We start from the raw sequence: 18,716 nt of genomic DNA on the forward strand, positions 1-18,716 counted from the left end.
GGATGACACAGCACTACATACTTTCTCTGTAACAGAGTTTGGAAATATACCTTTAGGAAGGATGACTATAATAAAATGCTGGAGCCACCATAACTGAGCGGTGATAAGATACTGTTCTGGGACCCAATGTGTTGGATGTCATTGCCCAGTCTGGAATGTCTTCAGCACACACTACAATGATTCTTCTTACAAGTAAATGTTCACGCTTTATATTAAGGGTAGCTCATAGAAGAGTCTGACACAGCAGTTCATGCTAGATCACAAAAAGCAAGCCTAATAAACTTATGTTCATAATTATATGATACTCCTTTGGCAAACAGATGCCAGTTTCTTATAAAAGTTAATTTTAATTTATCCTCTATTACCACTTGTTTGTGGTTTTTAAAATGACAACACTACAAGCAATATATGAATTGAGCAGATGTGCCAAAGTATACAGCACAGCACATAGTCTTTAAGAGTTTATGTTTCATGTGCATATCTCTGTAGTCCGTTCATATTACATGGGTCTGTACTGAGACAGTATACAAGTGGCAGTATTTTGAAAGGGAATCAAGGCAGTATGCAGAGGATTATATGAACTCCTGTTTTCTGAGAAAAGAAGGAATGACTGCAGAAAACTCACTCTATGAAATGAGTATCTCAGCACATCTGAGTTCTTGTGAATTATGACAAAAGAAGCAGCAAACCTGACTTCATCAAGAAAGAAGAACAGAAGGAAAATCAGCACATACAAGTATAAAACTAGCTGAGCTGCATAATTCTGTAACTATGGGGTTTTGTCCGACGGCTAGAAAATCCTTTTCCATTTTATAATCCGCAAGCTTTCTGATTATTCTTTAACATGTCCTGCTTATTTCATACAACTAAGGTACAATCCTCTCATTAAGTATTAATACAACAGAAAGCTCCTGAAATCTTCTGTCTTAATCACCTCAAACTACAGACCAGAATGTAATTGTGGTGGTGGTGGGGAGACATCACTAGCCCACTGACCTAATATGCTCTGCAGAAGATCCAGATCTGGCTGGTGGAGGGTTCAGGTTCCTTCATGTTCCCTGTCCAAAGACTCCCCTGACTGGTGGTGGTGGGAGACAGAGAGGGAGGGAGAGAACAGAAATGTAGTCCTCACTCTGTCATTTGGCAGTGATTGGAAATATTAGAGATCCCTCTCTTGCTTTCAACTGGTGTTTCCAAGGAGATGACTGAGTCCTGTTCACCTCCTCAAAGCATCTACTAAGATATAGGGTACTTGTGTTGCTGTGAAGCACAAAGTGGTTAAACACCTAGACTGACGATCTAATGATATCACAACACACACAATTCTCTTTTATGTACAAATTCACCTCATTTATTTATAGAGTGTATACCTCTACCATTTGGTTGGAAATGCTTCTTGGGGTGTAGGAGTACACTGAAAGGCTGTGGTTTCCAAAGCTAGGTTGAGCATCACAATCTCTAGTGCCATACTGATTTATATGAGGTTGAGCTTTTCAATCCAAAACTTGTCATTTCTGGGGTCACTTCATTCTCATATCTTATTTTCCCCACCATCCCGAACCCAGTTTGTGCATTTCGCCTCCTTGTATTTTTTGTCTCTTCATGGTCACTTTCTTCCCTGCTTATCCACCCAGCATTTGTTTAGTTTTGTATATCTTACTCTCGCACTCTCAGAACGTCTGGGCAGCAGCTACTGAAGGTGCCTAGGGCTAGGTTGGCCTCCACTACTCGGAGGTCGTTCTCCATAGCTGCCCCAGCCCTTTGGAATGCGCTGCCCACAGAGCTCCGCTCGTCCACCACCCTGGCCCAATTTAGGAAGGACCTCAAAACCTTCCTATTCCAACAGGCATTCCCCGAGTAAATATCCTGTGGGCCTCCCTCCTCTCTTTCGTGGCCAAGAGGTTGGGCTTTGGGGCTTTACTGTTGGGTTGTTTTAAATATGTTTTTATTGGAACTGTTTGTATTTTAATTATGTTGTGAGCCGCCCTGATCGGAGGAAGGGCGGCATATAAATAAAAATTTTATTTATTATTTATTATTTAAGGCTACATATTGTTCACTTGCCACAGCTTTTCCCCAACTCAATACATTTTGTGATTAGATAAAAGCTGTATGTGTAGCTTCATAAGAATGAAGTTTATTAAATACATGTATTCATTGTTTAATAGGCCAAGAGTGGCTTCCAAAAAGTCATGAAAGAAGCCTATCACCAGGACTCAATATACACATAGTATGGGGGGTACAGATGGACTCTTTGCAGCTTGCAGTTCCAGCCTTAGCTATGCTTTGTTTGTTTGCATGTTGCGTTGCTCTTAACATATTCTACTTAACTACCTTCCTTCTCTTTAACTAAAGCCACTAGCTGAACCTTCATTAAAAGTACATACACAATCAGTATTCTGAATGACTGCAATGAGATTTGCAGAATTTTTTTTTCTAAACTATGAAAGAAGTTTCACAAAGCTTCCACAAATAATATAAATGCTTCATTTAAATTCCTTTTATAGGATTGTTTCTTGAACAGATACCAAAGTGGGTTGAGCTAATGGTGTCTAAACTGTTAGGCAATCTACAGGAGCTTTAAGTCTTTAAAAATATGATAAATAAGGCATAAATTCTCATATGTGCAATCAATTCAGATTCTATTACTCTTGGGCTACATACATCTGCACAAATGGTTCTATAAATTCATCTATAGTTGGCCCTTTGTATCTGCTGGAGTTTTGTTCCAGGACCCCCCATGGATACCAAAATCTGTGGACGTTCAAGTCCCATTATATACAGTGGAGTAATAAAATGTTCTTTATATAAAATGGTCAAGGTTTGCTTTTTGGATTTTTTTTTTAATTTCAAGCTGTAAAAGGTTGAATCCATGGATCCAGAATCCATGCATACCAAAGGCCAAGTGTACACAGTCATATTATAGATAGCCACAGGGCTGAGGTCCATGCGGTTACAAAGCCTCTTTCAAAGTGCTGGGACTTCTGAAGTCTTTCTTCCGAGCATAATACCCTGCATTGTCAGCCAATCTCAAGAGCAGATTACAGTGCAGGTCATAGAGTTGTAGCTTTCACTCTCACTCTCTTTTTACACACACACACACACACACACACACACACAGAGAGAGAGAGAGAGAGAGAGAGAGAGAGACTGATTCAGCCTCTTCCCAAAGAGGCTTACACATAAGGAGGTACTGGGGCTCCAAGACTTGATTCAGGCATCTCAGCACCAAGCCTAGGATATGTCCTAGTGGGTATCTGGGGCTGTTTGTTCACAGGCTCCTTGAAGCACATAATAATGGAGAACTTCAGGAAGCATGACAGCTCTGGATTGGCCAGGGCTGGATTAGTACCAGAAATCTGTCAGGTCAGCAAAGCAGCATTTGGGGTGTCTTGCATTTTATTCTTGTGTTCATACTCTTCCTCTGATTCAATATTTGATGGGGCACAGGAGAAATGAGATAGTTTAAATAGCAAAGTACTAACACAGTATGTAGGAGATAGTCAGGCCAATGTCTACATTCTGTAGCCAATTCTCTGTGCCACATATAGGGAATCTGTGGTTCCCGCAGCTTTTTCATGTCAAGCTAGGCCTATTAACATTCCTCTTAATGAAGACTGTGCTCCTTGCAGCCCACCCAATAGGCTCAGAGGAGCACAATCTCTTCCACCTACAGAAAAGAAGAAACCTATGATATCCTTGGTTTCTCCAAAGCAAAGGAATCCTTGGGGATGGGAGTTTTTAATGATCGCATCCTTATATGCTGAGATGGGCAGTGTAGGGAGAGTCAGTGTCTGCCTGCCTATGGGGGGGGGGGGGAGATTGTGGCTTTTGGCCTTGGCATCGATAGTTAAAAGCACCAGGTAGCAGTGGACATGAAAAAATACTCTTGACTCAAGAATCTGGAGTGCCAGTGTTTCATATTGTCCTAAATTAACAAATAGTATCTAGCTAATTTTTACAAGAGCTTAGCTTTCAAAATTAGGAGAACTGCCCAGTTTATAAATGGGCAACAAATAGAAGCACCTTATTGTTGTTGAAGCTAAAATGGCATGGAGTTTTATCAGTACTTGAACAAGTGACCACTGGAAGGTCAAGCTATTCTGGGATTTTTCAGGCTAAAAGAAACACAACTACTTTTTTACTATTTTAAAATAAAATGCTTCTTTTTATCTGGTGTTAAATAAATGCCACAACTGGGACCATGAGTCTTTGACAAACAGAATGTATGAGAATATGAAAACTAAAAGCAACTACTTCACTGGCTCAAAACACCAAGGATCTTTATACCATAGCCCCCATCATTAGCCATGCCCTATAATGAGCAAACCAAAGGCAAGTAGTTGGAAGACTCAGGCACGTTAATAAGATAAGAAAGCTACACGTGTTCATTGCATTTACCCGCAATGTTATTATATAAGAGTACCAAAAGAGTGCCTAGTTCAAACATTTGGGATTGCAGTAAAATCTTCTACATTTGGATGGGGACGAACAAGTATTGGGAATGGACATATATAGAACCATGTAAATAATAGAATGTATAAAGGGAACTCTCATGGATAAAAACCTATGTGCAATTCACTTGGATTCATCTCTAATCTTTTCTACCCACTTGGCAAAAAGGCCCCACCCAAAGATTAAGAAAAGTTCCTGACAATAAGAGTTGTTCAGCCATTGAACAGACAAGACAGCCTCACCTGGTTGTGTACTCTCCTTCTTTGGAAGTCTTTAAATAAAGGTTAGAAGGGCTTTTCTGAGATATGCTTTAGTTCTACAGTTGTTGTGTGCCAGAGGGTTGGACTAGATGGCCTTTGTGGTCCTTTCCAATTCTATGATTCTAAGTTCCACACGTTAAATGCATTAAAAAGCCTAGTTTCCAGATATCATCTCTATTGCTAAGTATTGTTGTTCTCGTGTGCTTTTAGATTGTTCCCAATTTATGGCAACCATAAGGCAATCCTATCACAGTGTTTTCTCAGCAGTATTTGTTCAGATGGGTTTGCCCTTGCCTTCCTCTGAGGCTGAGAATATATGATTTGTCCTAGTTAACCCAGTGGGTTTCCATGGCAGAGCAGGAGTTTGAACCCTGGTCTCTGTATAGTCAACACTGAAACCACTACACAAAGTGGCACATTGCTAAATATAATTAAGCATACAGACTGTTCTTGTCCTTTACATGGACGGCAGATTCCTACAGGCCTAAAGTCTCAACTGTAGTTTAACCTATGTAAATGTTAGTAAGAAACAGTTAGGTAAATTATATAGGCTCCAGCATCTTCTTGGACTGCAAGCTACCTTACTATGTACGGCCCTAGAAGAACTTACACTAAATTTTCCCATTCTGTTTTTTAGGATCTATATTTGCACATATATCTCATATAATACTGATCTGTGTTTCTGTCTCCTATTACAGTTTGAGTATTATTTTCCCACCATAAGGAGTATGCATAAAAGAATGAAGTTGCCATTATATGCAATGTTTCAAACAACATTAAACTTGCAACAGAATTCCCTTGAAAATGTTCCAATGTCTGTGATCTACTTCCAGGTTCTTTTATTCTAATAATTACCTTTGGATTTTTCATGGTGTTTTTGACTCCCTTGGTCTCTGCTATAAGAGAGAATGGCTAGATTTTAGTCTGTGAAACAAAGAACCTTCTGAAATAAGAGTATTATGTAAAACAGAAGCTTTAGTACTGAGCATAATAAGGATTTAAAGAGTTTCAATTTATAATATTTTTAACCTTATTACACCCATGAAATGTCACATTCCAGGGACTAGATCAGAAGGATTTTTTTTCTTCTTAACAAAATTGAATTTTGATGTGGCAATCCTTGTGTCTTACGACTACGAAAAAAAATCTATTTTTATAGTCACTATAGAGTATATCATACCCACTGGTTCTTCTCTGGGGCAAAATGAAGGACATAAGGAAGCTAACTGACAATACCCTGAGAAAAGTTCAAGGAATGTATATCATAACATAACAAGGAACTCAAAGTCACTTTTAAATACTATATATATGCATGCATCAGTCTAGAAATGTTAGTCAAAAATTGACCCAAAAAACCCTGATTTAACTTATCCATGGATCAATGTAGGCACTGTACTTTAACTCTTATTTTAAAATAGGAACCATTCCCTAGTGAAAGGCAAGACTGTCATCTATCCTGGAAGCACTGTCACCCCTCTCTTCTCTCATCCATCCAGCCTTTAGTCTGTGACCACAGTTATGTCTGCTGGAGTGTTCTAAACTCTTTGGCATTGTTCTCCTTTCCTTCATCCTTTATTACATGCTCCTAAGTTTTACCCTCAACTTATCCATGGGTCACATCAAAATCCAAAATTTTGTCCCTCAAAACCTGCCCTTGACTTAGACATAAGGTAGATTTACAGTCGAGTATATACGGTATGCTTTTCTAAAAGAACTGACTGACTGATAAGTCTGATTTCCTCCTCCCCCCTGCAAAAAACACCCTCCTCTGAACCATAAAAACTACCTGACAAAATATGCTGAGGACACATGAGGAGGGAAGATCCTTCCCTACGTTGGGATTCCTGAAATATGTAGTTGGCACTCGTGTGTGTGTGTGTGTGTGTGTGTGTGTGTGTGTGTGTGAAGTGTCTTCAAGTCATCCTCAACTTATGGCAGTCCTATGAATGAGATATCTTTAAGACACCATGTTCTTGATAGTGGTGTTGCAGGTTTGCACACTCAGGAACAAGGCTGCCTTGATTCAGTCTATACATCTGTAATGTGGTCTTCCTCTTTTCCTGCTGCTTTCAACGTTTTTGTTGTTAACTGCCTTCACATTGACTTCAACCTATGGCGACCCTATGAATGAGAGACCTCTAAGCCACCCTATTCTCAAACACCCTGCTCAGCACTTGCAGATTCTGATTGATGCCATTTATGTGGAATGTGGTCTACCTACTTTCCTACTGCCCTCTATCTTACCAAGCATTAGTCTTTTCTAGGGAGTCCTTCCTTATGGTCAAAATACGACAACCTAAGTTCAATCATCTTTGTATCCAGGGATAGTCTGGGCCTGATCCACTGGTCTTTTTAGCGGTCCACGGAATCTGTAGAACTCTTCCCCAGCACCACATCTCAAGTGAGTTGCTTTTTTCCCTGTCAACTTTCTTCAGTGTCTAACTCTCACAACTATACATAGAAATGGAAAATACAATGGAATGGACAATCCTAACTTTTGTCTTTAATGATGTATCTTTACACTTCAGGATCTTGCTAGTCCCTTCATAGTTCTAGTCTTCTTCTGTTTTCTTGGCTGTGTTCTGATTTATCACTGAGCCAAAGTATGGAAAATCTTGAACTCTTTTGATCTCTTCATCATCTAAAGTTATGTAGGTCATGTGCAGTCATAATTTTTGTCTTCTTGATGTTCAGCAGTACACCTGCCCTTGCGTTTTCTGCCATAACCTTCTTTGATAATCTTTCCATATCTCTGATATTTTCTGCAAGCATTATGGTGTCATCTGCATATCTCAGATTGTTAGTGTTTCTTCCTCCAATTTTCACACCTCCCTCCTCTAAATCCAATCCTGGTTATTGTATGATGTTCTCAGCATGCAATTTCAATAGAATAATAGCATACAGCCATGTCTGATCCCCTTGCCAACTGAAAACCATTCAGTTTCTCCATATCCTGCCCTAACAGTGGCCTCTTGTCATGAGAATAGAGCATGCATCAGGACTATCAAATGTTGTGGCACACCCATTTTTAAGTGTGACCCATAGTTTCTAATGATCTATACAATCAAAGGCTTTGCTATAATCTATAAAGCACAGGCTGATCTTTTGAAATTTCTTAGTATGTTCCATTATCCAGAGTATGTTTGCTATATGATCCCTAGTGCAACTTCCTTTGCTGAACCTAGAGATGTAAAATTTCCAGAAATTTTGAAGCCATGGGAAAAAAATGTTGTTTTTCTGAATTTTGGGCCTTCTCATCATTATCTGAACCCCTCTTGAACACATGATAATTCTTGCTACATATATAATAAGAGTCTTTGTTGTAGAATTTTAAACATCACCTTGCTTGCATGAGAAATCAATGCAATGGTTCTGTGATTATTGAACTTCCTGGTGTCTCCTTTCATGGAGATTGGAACATACATTGAGTGCTTCCAGTCTGGGGGGGGGGGGCATTGTTTTGTTGACATATTTTAATAAGAACTAGAGTAGATTAGCTAAAATTTTGTAAACCGCTTAGTACACCAGTATGCGGTATTAGAAATGTACTTGCTATTGCTATTCTCTGGAGCAGCTCTATTGGTATGCCATCATTTCCAAGCATTATTGTATTTTCTGGTGAGTTCTGACTTTTCATGATATAGTCAAAGTACAACCACCTCAGTTTAGTCATCTTGGTTTCTAGAGAGAATTCAGGACTGATTTGCTCTAAGATCCACTTATTTGTTGTTTTAGCAGCCCATGAGAACTCTTCTCCAGCACCACAAATGAGTTGATTTTCTTCCTATCACCTCTGTACATAGTGGTGGGAAATACAATGATATGGACAATCCTAACTTTAGTATTAAGTGAAATATCTTTGCATTTCAAGATTTTGACTAGTTTTTTCATAGCTGCCCTTCTAAATCTTAGGCTTCTTTTGATTTCTTGACTGCAAACTCCATTAATGATTGGTTCAAGGTATGAAAAATGTTCAACTATTGTAATTTCATCATCATCTACATTAAAGTTATGTAAATAATTATAGGAGATTGGAATGCAAAAGCAGACAGAAAAGAAGACTAAAAAAACAGTGAGCACATTCAGTTTAGACATAAAAAAACAATGGAGGTGAAACACTGATAGAATTCTGAAAACCAACAATCTAGTGCAAATAACTGGTTCATATAATCACAGAGAAGACTATACACATGGACATCATCAGATGGTCAACATAAGTATCAAAAGGACTATATAATCAGAAGCAAAAGATGGAGAAGCTATATTCTTGTGGCCAAAACTTGACCAGGAGCAGACTGTGGATCGGATCATGAACTACTGATATCAAAAGTTAGAATGAAGCTGAAAAAGAAAGCAAAAACCAAAATATGATCTGAACAACACATCAGCGGAATTCAAGGGCAATAGAAAAAACAGATTTGTGCTATATATATTTTAATATATATTTGTGCATAATTGATCGGGAACCTGAAGAACTATAGTCAGAAGTCAGGGACATAAAGGAAGAATGCAGCAAGACACTTATGGAGGTAAAAAAGAAAGAGAAGACACATTGGATAACAGACGAAACAGTAGAAATAATTAGAGAAAGAAGAAAGGCAAAGGAAAAGGAAGACGGGAACAAAATAGACCCATGAGTGAAACTGTTCAAAGACAAGTGTGCAAGGACAAAGAAGAATGCTATACAAATCCATGCAAAGAAAAAAAAAGAGAGATTTCTTCAGCAACGTAAGGTAAATTAAAGGGAAGTTCAAACCAAAAGTTGGAATGCTATATGACAATAACAGGAACACACTTCACAACCAAGACGATTTTTTTTTAAAAAAAAGCTGGATTCAGTATACAGAAGAGTTATATAAAAGAGATGAAAAAAGTGAAAGACACTTCGAATGAAGAACCATATGAAGTTGAACCCCAAATTTTTGTAAATGAGGCGGAAGCAATTTAAGAGAAATTGGAAAGAATCAATCACCAGGAACAGATGATATACCAATCAAACTGCTGCAATCCATGCACACAGAATGAGTTCTAGTGTTAACTAAGATGTGCAAACAAATATGGCAAACAAAATGATTGCAAACAGACTGGAAATGTTCAATATACAGTGGGCCCTCTCCTTATACAGGGTGGAACTTCTGGGATGGACCCTCTCCTTATACGGGGGGGGGGGGGGGGAGCAACAGGGATGCACCCATTGCTCCTACTCCTCCAGCCCTTCTCCTCAGTGGGGAGGAGGAGTGGACATGTGCCCAGTCCTCCTCCTCCCGGATCTTTCCTGACCCCCAGCTGTCTCTCTGGAGGCAGCCAGCAGTCAGGAAAGGCCTTTGGGGAGGAGGAGTGGGTTCACGCTCAGTCCTCCTCCTCCCAGACCTTTCCTGACCACCACCTGTCTCTCCAGAGGCAGTTGGGGGTCAGGAAAGGTAAGTGGGGAGGAGAAAGAGTGGACATGCCTCTGGTCCTCCTCCTCCCAAACCTTTCCTGACCTCCAACTGTCTGCCCAGAGGCAGCTGGGGGTTAGGAAGGGTGCATGGGGAGGGGGAGGAGTGCATGGTCCTCCTCCTCCCAGACTTTTTCTGACCCCCAGCTTTCTCTCCGGAGGCAGCTGGGGTTCAGGAAAACCCATGGGGAGGAGTTGTACTGGACATGCACCTGGTCTTCCTCCTCCCGGACCTTTCCCTATGCACAGCTGTCTCTCTGGAGATAGCTGGAGGCCGGAAAAGGTCTCTGGGGAGGAGCAACTGGCAGACGCTGGTTGCTCCTCCTCCCCCCATCCTTTTCATGACCCCCAACTGTCTCAGAGAGGCAGCTGAAGGCCAGGAGAAGGCTGGGAGGAGGAGCCAAATGTGCATGCCTCTGGCGCCTTCTCCCAAGTTCCATTTTCCAGCTTCCAGCTGGAGGTCTGGAAATAGCAGGAGGAGGAGGAACAGGCACATGTATGCCTATTCCTCCTTCTCCTTGGCCCATGCTGGGTGAAATGGCATCGCGTGCCACCTGTGGCATGTGTGCCATAGGTTCACCATCATGGGACTATAGCAAAGCCACTGACTGTATCCATAATGAAGAGCTATGGAATTCTCTCAACAACATGGGAGTGTCAATACTCCTGATTGTTCTGCTGAGAAATCTGTACTCAGGACAAGAGGCCACTGTCAAATTGGGAAAGGAGTCAGGCAAGGCTGCATATTATCACCATACGTGTTCAATGTCTATGCAAAAAATATGACATGAAGAGCAGATCTAGACTCAGAAGTAAGAAGAGTGAAGATAGGAGGAAGGAACATCAACAATCTAAGATATGCATATGACACAATTTAACTAGCAGAAAACATCAATGACTTGGGACAATTACTAAGGAAGGGCAAGGAAGAAAGTGCAAAGGCAGGCTTACTGCTGAACATAAAGATGACAATAAAATAGCCATGGAAGATCTACAAGAATTAATACCAGATAATGAGAAAATTGAAATAGTAAAAGAGTTCCCATACGCTGGATCAAGCATTGATCAGAATGGAGACTGTAGGCAAGAAATTAGAAGACTAGGATTGGGGGGGGCAACCATGAAAGAGCTAGAGAAGATCCTAAAGAATAAAGATATAAGGATATACAACTGAGCACTAAAGTTAGAATAGTCCAAGCCATGGTGTTCCTATTCACTATGTATGAATATGGGAGCTGGACAGTGAAAAAAGTAGATAAAAAGAAAACCAACTGATCTGAAATGTGGTGTTAGAGATGAATGCTTAAGATACCATGGACAGCCAAAAAGACAAACAAATAGGTCCTTGAACAGATCAAACCAGAAATAGCTCGGGAAGCTAAGATGATTAAATTGAGGCTGTTGTACTTTGGCCACATCATGAGAAGGGACAACTCTTTAGAAAAGACAATAATGCTGGAAAAGGTTGAGGGGAGAAGAAAGAACATAACATCAGCTTAGAACAGAGGAAGCTGTATTACACTATCTGATAATTGTATTCAGGGTACAATCCCATGCTTGCTCACTTGGAAGACTAACTAAACTCGTGGGACTTACTGAGCTCAACTGGTCTTCTGAGCAGACATGAGCATATTATGAGTCTCCAACTCAAGCATGGGCAAGTCTCTGTAGGGCCCATCCAATAATACAATAGTGTAACTTCTACTGTGGATAAAGAGGGGGGAAACATTGAACTAATGTCATTAAACCATTTTTAGGCTCTTAGAAAGCATCAGTCGCTACAAATTCTTAAGGTGGCGTAAGAACTTAAGCTTCTTTCAGTTCTAAAGGATAAGCAGGTGCTATTTATTGCTACATGTTTTTTAAAAAAGCACTGCCGTATCTCCATGCTTACACAGACGTTCAATTCCCTCTGCTACTCTTCTTCATGCTCTGTGTTTCAATCATAGTTATGAAAAACCCACTAATGCGCTGGACAGTTTTCCATCAAACAACATACAAGAGGAGTATCATTCTTCCAAATGATTAGGAAGTAGTTGAAATCTCCAGATAATCAGAGGTATATGGCTGGCCTACATGATCAAATAAATCACACTGTACAAACATTCTGGGAACGTACCATTTCAGTCTGGAGATGAGTAATCCAATTGCATGACTGAATAACTCCCCCACATCTCTCCCCTTACAAAAAAAAAACCATCTAAAGGAAGCTAATTTCTCATAGAAAGGTTTAACCTTACAATTTCCACAAAATGCTTAGATTTTAATATATAGGAATTTTTGAACCTTATGTATTCACTTAAGAAATCACCTATCTGCAGTTTTAAACTGTACAGTTCCCAAAGGACATTAATAAACACCAGGCTCTTCGATTAATGGCAATAGGGTCACATATACAGATGACAACATGGAGGTCACAGTGAAGAGAAATTTTAATTAGGCACATGTATTTAGTGAGCTATTTACTATTAGATAGAGAGAACATCCACAATGGGCCAGAATCACTGCAGAGGTAAGTTACTGTTCTTGCACCAGGGCAGAACACAGCATAAAGATCCATTGCTCCCACAACCTCCCCTTTCATCCTCAGGGTTTATGTCAATTCCCCACCCCCTAATATTTGACGTCTGTGGACATGTTGAGTATAAACCATTCACCTGGACCAAGTTTAACATTTCTTCCTCATGCATGATGTGCACATTCTCTTGCTACTCCCTTGAAACTTTTTGGCTACCCACAATCTTCCTCAGTGCTTCTCCACCATCCACCACTTGCCAGAGACTTTAATAGGAATTGCAAAAATAGCATTGAATATGCCTTAGATAAAATTCTAATGGCAACTCCACATATAGTGCAGACAGAGAAGGGAAACTGAGACCACAGGATATGCTTTCTTTGTTTGTTGTTGTTGTATGCTTTCAAGCAGTTTCTGATTTATGGAGATCCTAAGGCAAACCTATCACAGAGTTTCCTTGGCAAGTTTCTTCAGAGGATGTTTACCATTGCCTTCCTCTGAGGCTGAGAGAGTGTGACTTGCCCATGAGCATCCTGTGGGTTTACATGACAGAGCCAGGATTTGAAACCTGATCTCCAGAGTCATAGCCCAGTACTCAAACCATTGCACCATGCTGGCTCCCATGGATATGCTTTGACTAGGCTTCAATTAATCCTCATATAAACCACACCCAAAATTCAACATATGGCAATTATGGAATAGTAAACCCTTTACCTTTAAAATGTTAAGAAAGATGCATGTTGAATATGTAATAATTTTATGTAGCTTTAAGATCCAGTGGAAACATTCCACAACTAAGCATGCAATAAACAAATTATTCCAAACCAGAACTTGGTTCGCTGAGACTTTAACAATTAGACTCCTTCTTATATAGTGTCACTGATGGTCTTTAATCTGGTATGCATTTTTCATCATTAAGGAGGAACATGCTAAAGCACACATCAGTAGTATTTGGTTTCACTTTTACAGAACAATTATTTTTCTTCATGTAACTATATTTATAAAAATCCTTGCCTAACACACTGCTACCACTCCCATCTCAAATGTGTGGCTTCCCTTATCCTTTCAATGCCTATTAATCAATGCTTTTGGTGTTTTCATCACCCATCAATAGGTTAAACATGGCCACCATATATGCTTAAATACTAAAGATGGATATGTCCCTAAGGATGCATCAATTGTTGGCCACTGTACAAAGAAAACACTGTATTTGCAGCAGAAGGGTTTTTTTTTTTTTTTTTTGGTTGCAATTTAAACATACTGAGGCAGACACAATATCCTGGAGAGAGGAAAACCTGCCTTATTACATTCCTGACCCAAGAGAAAGGACCTACCCTTAGGATATAGACGTAAGCCATGGAGGGGAGCTGCAAGGAAAGTAATCTAATCCTGAATATAAAGACAGCCGTTCATAATGCTGCATGACCTTCCTTTTAATCTCTGATCAATTATATACAGTATTTATACATGCAAAATAAATGCATTTTGCTGGCTGAGCCCAAAAGAGGATTCTTATAACTGGATTTTAAGTCTCTGGCTGTTTGTGTAGGCTTTGGGCGCTAGATGGTCAAGTAATGAAATCTTGGAAGAATTTCATTCCTGTAAAAATCATACTTTGCTAATGGCTCATCTAACATTAACCAATCAATGAAAATACTAAACAACAGAAAAGAAAATGCAGCAATCATGAGATAGATGTCATGTACTAGTTACCTATGTAATCTAAGGTAAGGCTCTAAAAGTCAACACCTGGTTGCTTTTAGTCCCCAGAGTTGTCTTAAAACGAAGATGTGAGTATGTCTGTTCAGAGTCAGCTTCTGTGTCTGGCTGACAGCATGAACCCTTCTAGATTGGCTAAAACATGTATAAATACTATCCTTCATCTAGTCCTTCATGGACAGGGAGGTCACAGAATGAAAGAATGGGACATGCACAGGGACAAGGACAGATTAGGGCCAGCATGCACTGTGCCATTCTTGCCCTCACTTTTAGTTCTCTTTTGAAACTTGAGGGCACATGAAGAGAGATTTTATGCTCCTAATCAGGGATCCCATTTAACAGTGAATTTGACTTTTGAGTAGCAACTAGTAAATTGCTGGGGATATGTGTTACTGTACGGTACTTGGCAACAAAATGTATCTGAATCACAGTGAATTAACACCATAATTCCTACCTTCTTGCCCCCTATCTCCCTAAGACTCCTCACTCTAACTCAGTTGAACTAAACATGTATGGCACTCCAGGTTCTGAGTAATTTCTTGTTCAATTGCGATTTTTACAATAATTTGAAGATGCTCTTCTTAAATCATGTTTTTTTTTTAAGGCTTGATGTTCTAATTGAAGTGTAATAACTACAGGGTTCACCTGGAGCCAAAGCTTGTGCAATGCATTCTGACACAGTTTAGCAGGTCAGGACCATTGATTCAGGTAAGTCTTTAGCACTTGTTCTTGCTTACTGCAAAGGGGGCTTGTAACTATAAGTGTTGTTCTTTTTACTGTTGTATTTTGAATCTTTAATCGTGTGTGTGTGTGTGTGTGTGTGTGTGTGTGTATATATATATATATATATATATATATAGTATATATTTGTACTGTGTTACACCTGAGGAGGAGGAAATAAATAAATAAAACATTACCACTTAGAGTATTTGGGGAATCACCTTCCCACAGTAATGTTGTTTTGGAATATCTCTTTACAAAAGGCAACCAGTCAAAACCTGTTATTTTATAATGTGAGGGCAAAGTTAGATCTGTTGTTCTTATTGTTAACTGCCTTTGATTTGACCTCGGCTCATGGTGATCTTGTGGATGAGACATCTCCAAGACCGCTGTCCTCCACTGCTCTGCCCAAGTCCTCCAGGCGCAGGCCTCTCTGACTGAGTCCAGCCATCTGGCATGTGGTCCCCCTCTCTTTCTACTTTACCTTTCCTAACATTATTGTCTTTTCGAGTGATTCATTCCTTCTCATGATGTGGCCAAAGTACAACAGCCTCAGTCTAGTCGTCCTGGTTTTCAGGGAGAGTTGGGGCTTGAACTATTCTCAGACCCATTTGTTTGTCTTCTTAGCCGTCCACAGTATCTACAGCACTTTTCTCCATCACATCTCAAATGATTTGATTTTCTTTCCATCACCTTTCTTCACTATCCAGCTCTCATATCTGAATACGATAGCTTGCATGATCCCCATGTTCAGAGTTATAGCTTTACACTTTAGGATCTTGTCTAATTTTTCATAGCTGCCCTTCCTAGTCCTAATCTTCTGATTTCTTGGCTGCAGTCTCTATTCTGATCAATGTATGATCCAAGGTATGGGACCTCTTTCTCATTGTCTAGGATGAATTCTTGTAGATTCCCCATGGTCATTATTATTTTTTCTTGATGTTCCCCCATAAGCTACCTTGGCACTTTCCTCCTTGACTTTCTTCAATAATTGCTCCAGGACTTTGATGCTTTCTGCTAGTAGTATTGTGTTGCCTGCATTTCCTAGGTTGTTAAAGTTCCTTCCCAGTGGCATCCCTGCCCTATGCCCCAATAGAATCAGAGAATCACAGAATCATAGAGTTGGAAGAGACCGCAAGGGTCATCCAGTCCAACCCCCTGCCATACAGGAAATCTAAATCAAAGCATCCCTGACGGATGGCCATCCAGCCTGTGTTTAAAGACCTCTAGGGAAGGAGATTCCACTACACTTCGAGGGAGTTTGTTCCACTGTTGAACAGCCCTTACTGTCAGGAAGTTCCTCCTAATGTTGAGGTGGAATCTCTTTTCCTGGAGCTTGAATCCATTGCTCTGGGTCCTAGTCTTTGGAGCAGCAGAAAAGTTAGCTCCCTCCTGAATATGACATCCCTTCAAGTATTTAAACAGGGCTATCATATCACCTCTTAATCTTCTCTTCTCCAGGCTAAACATCCCCAGCTCCCTAAGTCGTTCCTCATAGGGCATGGTTTCCAGACCCTTCACCATTTTAGTCGCCCTCCTTTGGACACGCTCTAGTTTCTCAACAACCTTTTTAAATTGTGGTGCCCAGAACTGGACACAATATTCCAGGTGGGGCCTGACCAGAGCAGAATATAGTGGCACTATTACTTCCCTTGATCTAGACACTATACTTCTATTGATGCAGCCTAAAATTGCATTGGCTTTGTTAGCTGCCACATCGCACTGTTGACTCATGTTCAATTTGTGGTCTACTTGGACTCCTAGATCCTTTTCTCATGTAGTCTAGTTCAGCCAGGTGTTCCCCATCCTATATCTGTTCATTTCATTTTTCCGCCCTACGTGCAGTACTTTACATTTCTCCGTGTTGAATTTAATTTCATTAGCTTTGGCCCACTTTCTAATCTATTAAGGTCATTTTGGAATTTTGATCCTGTCCTCAGGAGTATTAGCTACTCCTCCTAATTTGGTGTCATCTGCAAATTTGATAAGTATACCCCCCAATTCTGTCATCCAAGTCATTGATAAAGATGTTGAATAGCACTGGGTCCAGGACAGAACTCTGTGGGACCCAATGGGGGGGGCAGGGCTTAAAGGGTGCCCCCAAACTTGTTGACCCATGCCTTTCTACTAGCGAGTAGACAGCACGTGGCAGGGAGGGGTGTCTGCTCTGCCCTCTCTCTCTCACTGCCCTGTACCTCTACTTGTGAGTAGATGCCACGCAGCAGGGAGGGGGGCATTCTGGTCTCTCTGTCACAGCACTGCACTGCTCTATTCACAAACAGAACAGCACATGGTGGGGAGGTAGGAGTGCTTGGCTGGGTGTCACCCATCTTCTGGGGTGTCAACTGGTGCAGGCTGCATCCTCCGACCCCCCACTGTTCCTTTCTCTGATCTTCACTTCTGCTTCTGAGCTTAAGACTTCTCTGTGTATAATATTTTTTGCATACAGGATAAATAAATAGGGTGATATTATGCTTGGCTCCTTTGCCAACTGGGAACCATTCTGTTTCTCTGTATTCAGTTCTGATGGCAACCTCTTGTCCTAGGTACTGATTTCTCAAATGCAGTCCCATTTCTTTGAGAGCATTCAATAACTTTTTTGTGATCTATGTAGTCAAAAGCTTTGCTGTAAATAAAGCATAAGCAGATTCTTTTTAAAAATTTCTTTTGGAATTAACCATTGTATGTTTGCAATATGATCCCAAGTGCCTCTTCCATTCCTGAATCCAGCTTGCACCTCTGGGATTTCTCACTCCATGTATGGTAGGAGTCTTTGATGCAGAATTTTGAGCATACGTTGCTTGCATGGAAATGAGTGCAATGGTCCTATAGCTACTGCAATCTTTTGTGTCTGCGTTTTTGTGTGTATAGGTATGTATACTGATTGCTTCCTGTCTGTGGGCCACTGCTTTGTTTTCTACATCTGTTGGCAAATTCTGTCTCTGTGTATTGTATCATTTCTATTGGTATGTCATCTGTTTCTTTATTCTGCCCAGTTTCTTTTAGTGCAACTTTCACTCGCCTTTTCAATATTTGAGGTTCATCTTTGTAAGTTCTTCCCATGTGTCATTTATCTTTCACACTTTTATATAGTTAAATATTTGAAGGGATGTCATATTGAGAAGGGAGCAAGCTTGTTTTCTGCTGCTCCAGAGATTAGGACCCGGAACAATGGATGTAAGCTACAGCAAAAGAGATTCCACCTCAACATTAGGAAGAACTTCCTGACAGTAAGGGCTGTCCGACAGTGGAACACACTCCCTCAGAGTGTGGTGGAAACTCCCTCCTTGGAGGTCTTCAAACAGAGGCTGGATGGCCATCTGTTGGGGATGTTTTGATTTGGATTTCTTGCATGACAGGGGGTTGGACTGGATGGCCCTTGCAGTCTCTTCCAACTCTATTTTTCTATGATTCTAGTTCTTCTGCATATTTTGTCCAACATTTTTAAAAATTTCATCATGGTTGTGTCTTATGTTCCTCTTCTGATTATACAGCATCCCCACTCTTGGGTGTAAATTTCTCTTTGAATTCCTGGATCTTGTGGAAGAGGTCACTTGTTCTTCCTTTCTCTGCATTGATTGTTGTAGTAATTTTCTTTGTCTTTGAGCAT

General features: G+C 40.4%; 1 protein-coding gene across 1 annotated transcript in view; it reads right to left on the minus strand.

The window, feature by feature from the left end:
* Positions 1 to 18,716, minus strand: part of GLI3 (GLI family zinc finger 3) — a 293,739-nt gene that overhangs the window by 22,071 nt on the left and 252,952 nt on the right. Inside the window, 2 exon segments of the mRNA XM_042475934.1 lie at positions 1,221 to 1,260; positions 6,790 to 6,807. Of these exon segments, the coding sequence (XP_042331868.1) occupies positions 1,221 to 1,260; positions 6,790 to 6,807 (58 nt within the window).

Source organism: Sceloporus undulatus, chromosome 6 (assembly GCF_019175285.1).
Source record: "Sceloporus undulatus isolate JIND9_A2432 ecotype Alabama chromosome 6, SceUnd_v1.1, whole genome shotgun sequence".
Lineage (NCBI taxonomy): Eukaryota > Metazoa > Chordata > Lepidosauria > Squamata > Phrynosomatidae > Sceloporus > Sceloporus undulatus.